The following is a 15,326-nucleotide window of genomic DNA, read 5'->3' as shown; positions in this document are numbered from 1 at the left end:
AACACAGGATTTTAAATATAAGTCATTAGTAAGTTGTAAATGTCGTATCTGCAGTTTTACTCTGAAACCGGCCTCGTTTATTTCATGTTCTTGCTGACGTGACAACGGGACGACAGCACACAGGCACGTCAGTGAACCACCTGTCGGGTACGAAGGCGCCTGTTTTGATTGGTTCAGTTGAGCTCCTCCCCCCCCCCCCCCCCGTGTCCTCCACGCCGCGAGATATTTCTTGATAAATCGACAAGTCTCCGCCCCTCCGACTGACGCTTTTCTTATTCCAGCAGCTATATTTGGCTTTAAGAGTGTTATTGTGAATACGTCTCCTGCATTCTGTCGGTGAACTTAAATGTAATCTGAAGCAGCTTTAGTGCATTAATAATGCAACAGTTACTAAAATCCCAGCCCTCAAATTACAGTCGTCAAACCTCCGACACCAAACCTGCGTCGGACTAAATCCCTGGTCTCCTTCCTGCATTGATTTTAGCCACTGAAATACTGTAAACTATCAAATAAAGATTGGAAAAAAAAAAGCAAAACTAATTAAATTAAAAAGCAGCAGATGATGTAGCTCCTTCAACTTTTTTTTTTTGTGCAATTAAAAACGTTCCTTCCAGATTTTCCTCACAGGTGACTTTTCGAGCGGTGGACGGACTTTCTGATGAACTCGAACAGATCCGTTTGATCGCCGTGCTTGTGCTTCTCGGCACCGAAGCGGTCCAAAATCCTGAACAGTTTCCCTGCGAAGAAGCATTTTGAAAGTTTAACATCACGTTATGAAAGTAGAGGGTGAAGCTACTTTTTATTTTTCTGGATACTTGTAGAAGTGCTGGGAACTCTCACCGACTGTAATGCCCTCCGTGACCAGCAGGTGGTATATCTGCTCCAGGCTGCGCTCCAGTCTCACGTCCGTGAAGGTGAAGAAGGCCAAACCTCTCCCGGCCTTCGCTGCCGCCATCAGCTGGATCACGGCTGGACGGGAAAACAGAAAAAGCAACGTTGGCGCCGTGAGGTGGGTGGAATTTAAATCTCAACTTCATGATACCTGTTTGAGGAGTGCATTTATGTCTCTAATTTTTTTTTTTTTTTTTTAATTTTTTTTAAAACGTCACGTTTATTCTGAATCTTTTGTTGACAAAAGTCGAGAGTTTGGTCCTAAATTTCGCAACTTTGCCTGCCTCAGACAGTAAAGCAGCCAGTGCACTCAGTAACCAGTGAGTGAATAGATGATAACTGTACTCACCTTTGAGTTGAGCGTCTCCGTTGAAGGCTCCGCAGCCCCACTTGCCCGTGGCGATGGCTGGCTCTTTATGCCTGTGGTGCTTCTGGAACCCGCAGTATGCCTTCAATGACACGGTAAAATCATGTAAAAAATTATAATCACACCTGAAAAAAATCATAGAGTTAAGCAACCACTCTGAATATAAAAATAAATCTTTATTTTTGTGTGTACACTTACTTCTTAGTACAGTGTCGAACTAAAGACTTTAAAACTCGGAGTTAATAATTGTGTAATTATGGAGGAAGCACAAAAAGTGTAAACAAAAGGGAAACAGTTTTTTGTACCAGGCTGTAAACATGGGAGGGGATTTACTCGCTTTGGGAGCCAGCGCCAAGTGGCCATTTGAGGAACTGCAGTTCCGTGTTAGCTTCACTTTTCAGGGTTTCAAATAACTGTTTTTTTTTTTTACTACATAATTCACTGCATGTTATTTATCACTTTGTTAGCCTAGCGTAGTCAGACCCAAATTTTCTGCGGGAATATTTTTTTATATATTATAAAAAAAATTTTTTTAATTGTTTCTAATGAACGCCAGCAGCATGACGGGGCGCCAAGCGCTGAACATTCTGCTTTGTTTAGTTTTTTTCAGTCACCAAGAATTGAAAAGTTTTCTACTTCGTGTTAAACGCTGCGCTCATCACTGTCACCTTTTTACCCAGGCATTCAATCACAGTGAGGGAGGGGCAGGACAAACGCACTTAACCATTGGTCCGCCCTGAACGAACGCTAATACGAGCAACGTATCCTGACTACAATCACAGCGAGGCGAGGCTACTACGCATTGGAAAATAGTACAAATGAATAAAAACCCTGAAGTTAGTGGGCGTGGCCAAACTTTTGAGGTCAATTTTCAGGTAAAACATCACGTGTCCCACCTCTCCTGACGGACCTCACCTTGTTCAGCTCCCGGACAATATTCTGTACACTGTACTGCTCATATCTGTTTCTGAAGTTGATCGCATCGATGGCCACGATCTGCCTCTGCAGCCGACACCACTTGTCTCTGGAAAGATCAGAAAACCCAATAAAAATGAAAAATATATATCTCAAATAAACATTTAAAATAGACACATGAAGCTGCTCAGACCTTTCCAGTTTCTCTTCGTAGGGGCAGACCCACTCGAAGGTGTCGCTAAAACCTTCGTGCCTGCTGAACTTCTGCGAGCCTGAGAAACAGACGTTAAAACATACCGTAACACGCAACATTCGAGTCCTCTAGTTCCCACTGAAACACCTCAAAGATATCTTGTTTCAGTAAATAACTGAAAAACGCTTGGAAAAAAAAATGTACCCGTGATGACGAGACACTCGTTGTCCGCGAGTTTCTCGGTGAAGAGACGAGACACGATCAGCTCCGGATTGATGAGGAACAGGATCTCCTCCTGCACCAGACCGGAGCCCAGCACACCTCCACCAATAGAGCTGCAGGCAAAGTCCACCTGCACGCACAAGTTTCATGGATATAAATCTACTCCCTCGCCTCGTAACTAAATACCTAATTCAAACCAAATTCTAACCCTAAAACAAAAGTCTTAACCCTTAAAAAAAAAAAAAAAAAAAAAAACAGCAGCCGTGCGTCGGGTCTCACCTGAAGCATTCCTTCTCCGTCGTCCTCGATGCTGCCGCGCGATGAGACGTGCAGTTTGTGCAGCTTCTCCTCTGAGCTGCAGCATTAACGACAACAAGGTTCAGAGAAGACGAGGAGCACTTTTATTAGACATTTATTATCACACCGTGCGAGGCAGATACAGGCAGCAAAATAAACGCAGAGTGGGAGACCTCGACAAAACAACACAGCGTCTCAGAAAAGCACCGGTTCGACGGTTTAATGAGACGACAGGAGACTGAAACTGATTGTTTTTAACGTTCGGTGACTCGTTATGTTTAAAACAGAGCGTTCCCTTTCTGTTGTCCGCAGCTGATATTCGGGTATCATGACATGCTAAGTTCTGCCCGCCCGCTGAGAATTGCATGCAGCTCGCAACACCGTGAGGGACGCTGAATAACAACTACCAGACATTATAATGATGTTCCTGTTGTTTAAATGCGATTTTATCTTCTCCGTTGCGTTCATTGATGATGATAAATGATTTGAAGTCTGTAATTTTTAAACATTTTGAGTTATTGGTGTTTTAGTTCTAAGAATTAACATTTTATTGATACGTATGATCTGAAATTTACAAGGTTTCCTTCATTAATCTCATTATTTACATTCTTAAAATTTTACTAGAACATCTTAAATCTTATTTCAGGAACCATCTTTTTTTTTTTTTCTCCTGGATCACATAAACGAAAGCAATAAACATTTATATTGCAAAAAAAAAATAATGGGAGAATCTCAATTCTTACCCCCCCAAAAAATGGAAATTCTCATTTTATCTTACGTTTTAAGTCAACGTCCTACATTTATTCTGATAAACAAATAAAGTTAATTATGTTTATAGATTTAATGGTAAAAGTACCTTCTCCATTTTAAACCATCAACTGTGGTTCTGTGATGTTTACATGAGAAGTTATTGATCTGTAAATGGATTTTTGTCAAAAAAAATAAAAAAAATATTACTTTTTCCAGTCGGGAAAATGTTTGAGGCAGTGCCTCTGGAACGTCACCAGCCCTTCGGGTTTAGATTCTGCAAAAATGTCAACAAAAGGTCACACACGTTCACTGGTGTTTCTCGACAATCAGGCAGCAGAGAAAGGTCAGACTTACTGTCATCCGTCATCACGCCGAAGTAATGCATGATGGCGCGCAGCTTTTGCAACTTCTGTTTCGAAAAGTTTCCAAACAGGCTGCATGCAGAACGAGAACCAACAGTTCAAACTCAAGAGCGGGAACACAGAATAGAGAGATGATGCGGGCGGCCGTGCGCGACCCAACCTGTTGAAGTTGATGCTCGGGTAGTTGTTGTACTCTGCGGTGGGGCTCGTGGTGTTGCGGTGAGGGAAGGTGCAGAAAAACGCGTTGGCGAGCAGGCAGGATATCTGATACTGGGACAGAGTGATGGCTGCGGTGTATCCGCTCTGAAGAAGCGGGATGGCCTGCGGACATGGAAAACACACTTCATCACCGTCATCAGTACTGGGTTTCCTAGTTGTTTTTTTCACAGTAACAACGTCTCCAGGGTGGAAAGGGTGAACAGAATATCTTGTGTAGGGAATTGCTTTCTTTTTTTTTTAAATTTCTTTTTTTTTAATGATTTTGCGTTCAAATGGGAACTCGTGAGCTCGCGGTTACAACACGGGAAGTCGTATGTTTGCCGTTCAAGTGCTTAAGTTGTAAAAACGCCGTTGCTGGGCAACGGCAACATGGACCGCGTCTAGAAGCCACAGAGGCTAACAATTTAGCGAGCTAACATAATGCAGGAAATGCAAAGGCGCAGAAAGAAAAGATGAGGCCGTTGGGAAGATCAACACTTTCCTCAGACGTAGGCTTTTAAATAAGTTACGAAAACAAACTCTACGTGACTAAAATTATAATATATTAGCTTAAAATCCAATGACAAATGAACATCCGTGACCCTCGACATATCCGTAAACTTCAGCCAACACGTCACAACTCGTGAACTCGCGGCCTATGGAAGATTTAGAGTTCTGACGTCGTGAATACCACAAGAGGGCGCTGTTCATACGGACTCTTTTCACGTGTACAGTAAATACGAATACCTTCTTCACTATTTTAGGCAGGTTCAGGGCCAAGGCAGCGATCTTTGGAAACAATTGGTCAAAGTTGTTTTCTGATTTCGCGACACTCTGGGGGAAAAAAAAGATAATTTCTTAACATTAGAGGGTTTAGACACGTAAAATGGATTATTCAATAATTAGAAGTAAGATTGCACAGACCTTAACAAAGGCAGAGAGGGTTTCGAACGACCACTTGCTTCTGTACTTGGGGTTATACTGGAAGATAGCTTTCTGGTGAGAGAGACAATTTGACAAAGCAGAGTTGAAAATTTTGTTTTCTTTAGAGAATCATTACAAAATATTTCAGTGTAAAAATGCGAACGTACCTTCACATCTTCGACGCTCACTGATTTTTTTTTCGCCAGAGCCTTCAGCTGCCTGGAGATCTCGCTCCACCTCGACGCCTGGTTCATTCCATGCAATGTTATTTATTTTTTACTTTTTATCGTGTCGTTTCTTACCGTAAACCGTAAAAACCGTGCGGTGCATAAAGACTTGTCGCGTTTTCTTACAAACCTAGCAATAATCAGAAACTTTGAGGATTCAAAAAAAGATTTAAAAGGAAGTTTTGACACGAGAAAATTATTATTACGATTGAAGTATTTCAGTTTCTGCACTGCTTTCTAAGTTATTAATCAAACTGAAGCGAATCATCCGTCCATCCATTATCTATACCCGCTTCATCCTGAACAGGGTCACGGGGGGAGCCTATCCCAGCTCACTTTGGGCGAAGGCAGGGTTACACCCTGGACATCTCGCCAGTCCATCACAGGGCCAACATTTACAGACGGACGGAAACAAAGACCACTCACGCTCTCATTCACGCCTACGGGCAATTTGTAGAACCACCAATTAACCTGACAAACATGTTTTGTTTTTTGTTTTGTTTTTGGACGGTGGGAGGAAGCTGGAGTACCCGGAGAGAACCCACGCAGGCACAGGGAGAACATGCAAACTCAGAAAGACCCGGGCCCGGATTCGAACCCGGAACCTTTTCGCCGTGATAACACTAACCGCTGCAACACTGATGCAAATCAGTGGAAATGAAAATGGGCGTTCCTCAGGTTTTCCACAGAACATGGGTTTAACACATGCACCGGATATCTGAACTTATCTAAACATTACCTGGAGGAGCCGCATGTGAGAACGTAAATGTACAACACGGTAACACGGACTTTACCCTGCGAGCTCTACGGTACAACGTGTGTGTAATGTCTGACCGAGCCGGCATGTGATTAGAGCAGGTCACTGTCCGCAGAATTCGCAGCGATGAACTGGCTTCCGTCCGCTCAGTCCAGGACAATATTCTCCTCCCCTTCCACTACATTTGATATATATATTTATATATCTATCTGATACGATGGTCGCTGCATTACGTGATTTCTTCAAATCTCAGAGGAATTGTGTGATACCTGTCCCGATGATGGGAAAGTGACATTTCTTTCTGAACACGGCATCTTCACGAAGTTACTGTCCCACAGATCTCTCCCTTCCACAGCCAGCAGTCCCACTCCGCGGTTGAAAGCCTCCACCTGGAGGACAAAGAGCGCAGTCAAACTCAGAAGACTGCTTTCCTGAGATAAAAGTACCAATAATATAGAGTACGAGTACTCCATCGCGAGTCAAAGTCCTGCATTCGAAATCCTACTAAATAAAAGTACCGCATCGTCGGCAAAATGTAATTCAAGCATCAAAATGGTACTGATGAATCGTCAAAAAGTTGGTAAGAGGAAAAGTCTTACGTGAACGAGGACGGTGTGCGTCTGATCGCAGCTCAGGTCTCCCAGGTCGTTGGTGCACTGTGGAAGTCGCTTCAGTTTGCTGAGCTCACAGCAGGATGAGGCCCCGTCCTCCTCCTGCATCCTGACCGGCCCGCGCCCATCTTCCCGTTCATCTTTTCCTTCCCCGCGCGTCCAGGAGGAGTGTGGGGAGGGTGGGGAATAGCTGGCCTGATTCGTGCTGGCTTTGGAGGTGCTCTCTATGGCAGGTTTGCGGTTCTCTTCGATAGGCCATTCGCCGAAGTTCTTGTCGTCGTCATGCGTTGTGATCATCGGGCTCTCTTTGCTGTCACACGGTTTGGACGTCACGTGTCCGCGGTCGTATTTTTGGGAGTATCCCTCGCTGGAACTCTCAGTATCTTCCTGTGGTTTGTGTGGCATGTCTTTACCCTTTTGGGGGACATCAAATTGGGTGCCTTTCTTGCCGGTGCTCTCGCATCCCTGCGGCTTGCCCTTCTCGGTACTCACTGAGCAGTCACAAAATGCGTGTTCATCCTTCCCTCCTCCCCGCTTGTCGTGTATGTGGGATTCATCAGGTTTGAGGATGGCGTTCATATTGTCACTGTTGTTGTGGTCATGTTTTCGCGTGGCCATCTCTGGGGAATTCAGAAACAGGACAACGCATGAGGTGATCGGGAGGCCATCGTGTGCTTCAGTTTTAACCTCGGCGGAACAGGCTGGACCAGATAAAGTAGACCTGACAAAACCTCACAGACTGCAAAACGCAAGACCTATGAATGTTCCTCCATCAAAAACAAATAAGAGTCTAAAACCATATTCGGAGCTCAGTGAGGCCGCACTAAGATAACCATTACAAGGTGACGTCCTCAAATGGACTGTTTTGTTTGACCAAAAGTCCCAAACACCCTCAAAATATTCAGTTTACTGTGATGTACGTAAGAGATAAGCGCCAAAGTGGTGAAATCCGCAAATATTTCGCTTTTTTTTTTAGCTTGAAAAACGACCAAAATGATTAACTGATTATTAAAACAGTAGCATACTGTATGCCAGTGCGCGTGCAACCTGTAGGGGGCTCCACGTTTCTATATCACACACGTTATGAGACTAAACTGCCACAAAAATCAAATGTTTACGTGTTTAAATCAGGTTTGAAAAGCACAGAAAAACGTTATTTACCCCTTTTAGGAGGTGGATGTTTAACAAAAACGTGTGTGGGAGGAACTTAAAGAAAGTAGACGGAGAATTTCTCTCATATTACCTTATGATTTCTCGATTATTTGAGTATTTATTTTAGTATCATCAGAGCGGTGTCGCTTCAACCAAACACAAGTTGTGTGTCGCACCAATCTTTAAATCATCCGTGTTAAAAAAAAAATCACATCAAACTACGTCGCGTGCTTTAACTTTGATCGCTTTAAGTCCTGTCGATAAACAAGGAAGTAGTTCGCTAAATGAGTAGAAACGCGGAGGTTCAACAGACTCACTTTTCACCGATGTGTCGTCCGATGTGTTCAGATTTATCGTGACTTTTGTTAAAATGAAGTTGTTGTTTTTTATCGATGTAGAAGCAGCGGCCGACGAAACACACCCGGAGTGAAGTTTACTTTCTGTTTCAGGCGAAATCGAAAGTAAATAGACGGAGTAGAATAATTTACAGCGTCATTTTAATTCATAATCCCTCAGATTATGAATCGGTTTATAACACAATGCAGGTTGTTGTTGTTGTTGTTGTTGTCGAGATGTTTTTAAAATAATGAATTCTGCTGACTGTATTGCGGCTCGTGATAATTTTATTGTTGCATTTACGGTGCAGTTTACCAGCGTGAACTGTAATAATTAGTGTGAATTAAAAAAAAAAAAAAGTGGAACAATCAAAGTAAAATAAACTACACTTTCAAACCGGTTGTCATGGCCGGATTAATCTCCGAGGGGGACCCAGGGCATTTGTTGTTGGGCCCCCCTCACCCCCGTTAACCCCCACAAAAAACATTTATTATTTCCCCTGGATTATGTAGCCTAATTTTTTTTACGGGAAAAATTAAAACAAAAAATCTTGTTACATCTTCTGAAATGTGGATATAATAGTTTTCCATTTGTAATTACAGTAAATTCAATATTTTTTTGGGTTGTTTACTGTTAATCAGGCAAAACAAGAAATTAGGAATTCTTCAATTTGGTCTCAGGAAGTAATTATTTGTGTTTATTTTTATTTATTCAACTATTTTCTGACATTTTTTACACGAAACAATAAATCAATCACTAAAGTAAAAAAATCTCAGACACACTAATAATGAAAATAGTTGTTCATTGTAGCCCTACAGTTATAGCGCGCAGTAATAATATGACCTTGTATTAGTTGTTTTTTTAAAATAACATTTTAATAAAACACAACTACAATACAAGGGAGCAACAAATATGAAATATATATTTACATATAGGCTAATACAATATAATCTAAAACAGAGTTTAGATTTAAAGAAAGAATCTCTCTACAAGACCGGAGCAACAAAACCGAGGGTGAATTTTTAAAGTACTTTTTAATTTATAAAATTGTGATGACCCAAATGATGTGTATAAACCGAAAACTTTTAGGAGTTTGAGTTTTGAACGCCAGATGGCAGCATTTCTCTTACATCAGATTTGGCAGCTTTGCGGTTGAGAACTTTTTGAACTGGTTTCATAACTTCAGTGTCACAGATTTATTGTTATAAGGCTGTTGTTTAATCTTTAATTTACTGTTTTGATCAGGCAGAAGATGATGACGGAGATGTAAGTCAAAATTCTCCAGTGATTTTACTTTAGCCTCACTTTTGTCGAGCTATTACTTCATCAATCATGTGACTTTATTTGAGGTTTTCTTTGTGTTAATTACACAGAAATAATCTGATAAAATAAAAATGACCAGAATGTAAACTAAGGAAAAATCAGTGCCTTAAGATGGAAAATAGACACATCAGATCTGACTTTTGTACTTCACTGTACTCATTTCTGACAAATTTGTCACTAAAGAAATAATTTTACACATAAATATAAATACTTAGATGACTTCTCACATTTATATTTTAGTACAGTTATTAGTCTGAACTGGAAAGATCGCTTAAATACTTGATTGACAGGTTAATTAAACAATAACATCAGCAGTTTTTTAAGAAAAAGTTTAGCAAACTGTAATTAACATTTTAAACTATTTAATACATTTTATAGACTATAAAATGAACGGATTAATTAAGAAAACACAGATAGTGCCTCTTTTATATGATTAAAAAAAACTCAATATTCTTGTGTTTTTTTTAAGGAAACAAGAAATCCAAATATGTTAAACTGAGTTTCAGGGAATAATAACAGACATTTTTCACTTGTTTTCTGGCATTTTTGAAAAAAACAATCAATTGATTATTAAAAAAAAAGTGACTGTCAGAAATGAACACAATGACAAATTACAAATGCCCAGATTAGTGCTCACACTTGTATTTTCGTATAACACTTGATTTGAGCTGTGACAATTGATTATCAGGTTAATCGAACAATCGTTTCATGAATTTTTCAAGCAAAAGGCTGTTTGAAAAGTGTCAGCTTCAGTTTTAGGAAACTGTGATGAGCATTTTGACCTGTTCCAGCCTCTTAAATGTCACTGAAATGACGTTTAGTGGTTTAAATGTAAATACTGATACTGTCAAATCTGTCAAGATTTAGAGTCACAGCAGAGAAGTTCAGCTCCGGTGCAGCTGCTCCAGCTGTTCGGATCAACGCGCCTCCGTCAGGACTCGGCCTGAGGAACATTTGGTTGCCACGGCTGCGGCGATCGTAACTGCCAGATGGTCGTAGGAGTGAGATGTTAAAAAACGACGAAGAATCGAGAGGTTCCCAGTTCGCGCTGACGGAGACAAAACTGGGAGTAAAAATGACTCCATCGGATCGCCCGAACGGATACCGTCGGCACCATCTGTGTGAACGGAGGGTCACACAGATGGTGCTGATGGAGCTGGAAGAAGGAGGGGAGGATTCATCTGCCTGGGCAGTGACGATAGATGTAGTACAAGAGTTCATTATAGTGGAGCAGGAGTATAAATCAGAGAGATCGTGCTTCAATTAGGAGTATTTACTTTATCAAATATTATTATTTTTCAGCTGCTTTAGGAAGCTGTTATTTTAAACTATTTACAGATGAAATCAATTAATTCACTCATGTAATCTTTTTTTTTATCAACTCATTCAGAAACTATTATTTGCTATTTTTCATATTTTTCTATGATATTAAACTTTATAGACTAAATAATGAACTGATTACTAAAAAAAGCACCTGAAGTCACTCGTTTCGGCCTCTTAAATGCGACTGTTTTATTAGTTTTATATGATCATAAACTCAATATTATTGTATTTTTCAGACAAAAATATGTTAATTTGGGCTTCAGGGAATATCAACAGGCTTTTTTTTTTTTTTTTTTTTTTTACTGTTTTCTGGCATTTTATACACTGAAAAATCAAATGATTATTAAGGAAAATAACTGTCAGACAGAATGATTGTGCAGGACTATTATGTGGCTTTATTTGAATTTTCCTGCTTTAATTGCTTAATCAATTAAGAAATAATCTAATATTTGATGTGGAAATTGGTCCTCTGAGATGAAAACAGAAGTGATTCTAAATTTGACAACAAATCTGCAGTCAACCAGATGATGAAGACGGAAACAGAAGAAGAGATGATGATGATGATGATGGTGGTAGTGGTGGTGGTGGTGGTGGTGGTGACACTGTGTGGGGGTGAAAACCAGGATCCTGTGTGGTTACATGACAGTAGAGTAGTGGAGCAGCTGAGAAGAGGAGGAGGAGGTGGAGGAGGAGGAAGAGGACCTCCTCCTCTTCCTCCTCCTCCTCCTTGGCCATCCTGCCTCTGTGTTATTCTGGGTCAGCCATTTCCCTGGAATGCTCTGCCTGCTGCCAGAGAGAGAAGTCACTGCACAGGAACGCACACACAACAACGCAGGGATGACTTAAAAAGGCCTGAAAGTGAGGCGTCTCTGCCGTGTGTCACACACACACACACACACACACACACACACACACACACACACACACACACACACACACACACACACACACACACACACACACACACACACACACACGTCTCCTCGCTTTCAGCACTTCCTCCAAATAACAGTCGTGAAAAAAAGATGTCAGCCTCCCCATTTTTTTTTAGATTTGAACCTGCAGCACCATCTAAAATCTGCTTTTCTTCTTCCTCCTGGAGGTCAGATTGTTGCAGCAGGGTCAACGCTTCAGTGTGTGTGTGTGTGTGTGTGTGTGTGTGTGTGTGCGTGTGTGTGTGTGTGTGTGTGTGTGTGCGTGTGCGTGCCTCTGTCCTGTGACATTGTGAAATGACTGCAGTGGGTATGAATTGTGTGTGATTGTACTATGCGGCAGGTCGTTGGGGGAGGAAGCAGCTGCAGAGTGTAAAAGGTGGTGTGTGTGTGTGTGTGTGTGTGTGTGTGCGCGTGTGTGTGTGTGTGTGTGTGTGTGTGTGTGTAGGTTGATATGGATAGTGTAGAGAGAAAAAGAAAAAATGAAGAAACGAGAAATGTGGGGAACCTGTTTCCAGGGCAACAGAGGTCTGAAAAAAAACACAGGCAGGTTGGACTTCTTTTTTCTTTTTTCTTTTTTTTTTATTCGCCACGCTGCGCTGCCCCTCCGGCAACACACACACACACACACACACACACACACACACACACACACACACACACACACACACACACACACACACACACAGACACCTCTAATGACTCCAAAACACTGCCAGGCTTCAAGTGACACACACACACACACACACACACACACTGCCTCTTTCTGTTTCTGTGTGTGTGTGTGTGTGTGTGTGTGTGTGTGTGTGTGTGTGTGTGTGTGTGTGTGTGTGTGTGTGTGTGTGTGTGTTGCAGAGGAGGCAACACACACACACACACACTGCATGTATAGGTGCTGCAGGTGCAATGATGGCAGCCGGTTGAAATCACACATACCATGTTGCATGTTGCATGGATCATACATACGTGATCAATTTGCAGGTGACGTCATGCTGGATGATAGACACCCCCCCCCCCCCTGTCTTTCTCTCTCTCCCTCCTCTTCATCCACCTCTTCTCCTCTTCTTCTCCCTCTGAAATGATCTGCTGCTCTGGTCTGCAGTCAGTCAGTCAGTCAGCCGCCCAGACTTTTTTTTTTTTTTTTTTTTTTTTTGGTAGGAGGAGGGACAGGAAAATGCCTCTCTCTTCTCTGTGTGGGAGACACGAGCCCTGTGATCTCATGAATATATTACAGAAGGGTCATTGAGCAATGAGGAAGGTTTACCGAGCTGCCAGGTTTTTGTTTTGTTTTGTTTTTTTAATGGCCCGGCCCGAAAGCACAAGACCGCAAATCGCTTATCAAGTTATTTTAGCCTGTTAACCTTATACAAATTAATAACGGCAATAATATACGCTTAAAAGCCTGGAGTAGTAAAACACTTACTCCTTTTTGTGAGGAGATGTGATTAGAAGAAGAAGAAGAAGAAGAAGAAGAAGAAGAAGAAGAAGAAGAAGCCCATCTGGGTTCGATTAAACGGCCTTCAGCTGCCTTGTCTTGTTAGCACAACGTCTGCGACACTGGCGGCTAAAAGCTAACAGGAGGTTAGCACCGAGCGGAGCGGCTTCATCGTCCGGCAGCGGGAGCTCACACACACACACACACAAGGTAAGCCCCCTCCCTCCCCTCTCCTCCCCTCCATTCCGCCCCCCCTTCTCCACCACCACCACCACCACCCTCCCCCCTTTTTTTGCGGGAGGCCACTTTTATCACCGAGACCACCGGGGGCTTTTTCTGCGAGCTGCTTTCGTTACCGTACGGCGGCGGATGCTAACCGCCTAGCGAAGACGAGCTAAGCGCTAACACGGGGGGGGGGGCGGCTAACTGTTAGCAGCGCGAGCTGAAGTTAGCCTCCAGGTGGCTAACGGAAGGTGTTTAAAGAGCTCCGGAGCGGGGCGCGTGTTTCCTGCGGTCCTCCGCCGGCGCACGTCGGCGCCAACTTTAACGCCGCGAGGCTGCCGTACCAGCACGCCGCAAAAAAAAAAAAAAAAAAAAAAAAGGACTAATTTGTCATAATTTATTCCGCTTTTTTTTTTCTTTTTTTTTTAAATATATATATATATATTTTTTTTTTGAACCGACAGGTGACGTTTATTGAAGCCGAAGCAGGTCGGTGAAAGAAATAATCTGCTTGTCTCATTTTTTTTTTTTTCTTTTAGTGATGGGTAACACATTCAGACACACACACGCACACACGCACACGCACACACACACGCACGCAGAGGCTGGACTCCTCCACATCATGCACACACACACACACTGCTGAAATGCTTTGTTCCGATCCGCTGCAACAAAAACTGAGCGGTGTGTGTTTTTTTTGTTGTTTTGTTTTTGTTTGCATGGCTGCAGGAAGACATGCATGCACAGAGCGGAGCTCGTGAGGGTTGACGTGCACGTTCTGCATTGCTCCGATCTTCATCACACGAGCAGGTAAACCAGCACATCCTCATCATCCTCATCATCATCATCCTCATCATATGGAGAATGTCTGCAGGTTTTCATGCATGCCTGTTCGGCTCGTGTTGTCTCACCGTGCAGGGCTGTTGTGTTGCTGCTGCTGTTGTTGTTGTGTGTGTGTGTGTGTGTGTGTGTGTGAGCGAGCTGAACCCCCCCCCCCCCTCTTCTTAAGACATGACTTCCTGGATGTATCATGGGCACAATAACATGTTGTCCTGGCACGCAGCCAGGCTCAGTTAGTTTGGGTCACTGTTGGCACGAAAAGACAGAGAAGTGGCGTTTTTGAATTCAGCCTTATAAATCCGAGCAGGAGTTAGAGATGTGTAGAATAATCAGTGACTAAAGCTCTCATTTTTTAATTAATCAACGACATGTTTTTATTTGAAATATATAGTGAGGAACACAATGATGCACTCGGTTCTGTTTCTGAATGTAATCCTGCATCTCTTAGGCTTTTTTTTTTTTTTTTAGGAGGATTTGTTGAGTGTTTTTTTTTTGTTTTTTTGTGTGTGTTTTTGTTCTGAACTAACGCCTGATAATGATGAGAAGTCTGGTATTAAATATGTGGCAGAGTGAAAGTGTTCGTTGGCTCGTGGATTAAGGCGTCCTTGTGCACCGTGTACTCTGCACTGAGGCGGCAACTGGTGATTATCGTCTCCATCAGTTAATCTGCTGATCATATTCTCGAATAATCAACAAATTGTTCAGTTTATTAAGTTTGAAAATGAATGAAAAACTGTCAGTCATGTGTTTAAGAGCCTCCGTCCAACAGGTTTTTAATTTACTGTCAAATATGACTCAAGAAAAGAAGCAGAACCAGAGATTATTGGTCATTTTTTGCTTGAAAATTGGCCAAAATGTACAGTTAATTATCCAATTAGCTACCAGTTATTTCCTGTCTTTCCACTAATTGATTAATGAACCAATTATTGCAGTTCTACATCACAATAATTTGATGCAAATGAGGGCAAGCTTAAAGTTCATTTTTGGGTTAAATTCGAACTCGTCTCACGGTTCGAGGTGTCTTTTGTTTCAGTATTTTCAGTATTTGA

The 15,326-nt window shown here is 42.1% G+C and overlaps 2 protein-coding genes and 1 long non-coding RNA gene across 4 annotated transcripts in view; 1 reads left to right on the top strand and 2 right to left on the bottom strand.

Annotated features, from left to right (window-relative positions):
• Nucleotides 1-207: 207 nt before the first annotated feature.
• Nucleotides 208-7,202, bottom strand: pargl (poly (ADP-ribose) glycohydrolase, like). The gene is made up of 15 exons (XM_069701167.1): nucleotides 6,703-7,202; nucleotides 6,373-6,492; nucleotides 5,287-5,364; nucleotides 5,120-5,191; nucleotides 4,943-5,029; nucleotides 4,158-4,318; nucleotides 3,990-4,069; nucleotides 3,843-3,909; nucleotides 2,868-2,943; nucleotides 2,571-2,718; nucleotides 2,367-2,445; nucleotides 2,174-2,282; nucleotides 1,241-1,340; nucleotides 841-969; nucleotides 208-737 (listed from the first exon to the last, which is right to left on the bottom strand). The coding sequence occupies exons 1-15, from the start codon at nucleotides 7,117-7,119 to the stop codon at nucleotides 622-624; spliced, it is 1,839 nt and encodes a 612-aa protein (XP_069557268.1). The 5' UTR covers nucleotides 7,120-7,202; the 3' UTR covers nucleotides 208-621.
• Nucleotides 7,203-7,241: 39 nt separating this feature from the next.
• On the bottom strand, nucleotides 7,242-12,946 carry LOC138622569 (uncharacterized). The gene is made up of 2 exons (XR_011311014.1): nucleotides 12,747-12,946; nucleotides 7,242-7,334 (listed from the first exon to the last, which is right to left on the bottom strand). It is a non-coding gene; the product is annotated as an uncharacterized lncRNA (long non-coding RNA).
• Nucleotides 12,947-13,088: 142 nt separating this feature from the next.
• The window catches only part of zmiz2 (zinc finger, MIZ-type containing 2), a 28,906-nt gene continuing 26,668 nt past the window's right edge, over nucleotides 13,089-15,326 (top strand). For both annotated transcript variants that reach the window (XM_069701155.1, XM_069701146.1), the window contains exons 1-2: nucleotides 13,089-13,425; nucleotides 14,167-14,247. The gene's annotated coding sequence lies outside the window, so the exon portion shown is untranslated. The remainder of the gene's footprint in view (nucleotides 13,426-14,166; nucleotides 14,248-15,326) is intronic.

This window comes from Brachyistius frenatus, unplaced genomic scaffold, assembly GCF_029030835.1.
Source record: "Brachyistius frenatus isolate BFR_SWC_R1_liver_20210118 unplaced genomic scaffold, ASM2903083v1 Contig_3, whole genome shotgun sequence".
Lineage (NCBI taxonomy): Eukaryota > Metazoa > Chordata > Actinopteri > Embiotocidae > Brachyistius > Brachyistius frenatus.
Note: the sequence above shows the minus strand (reverse complement) of the source record. Positions and strands in the feature narration are given on the sequence as shown.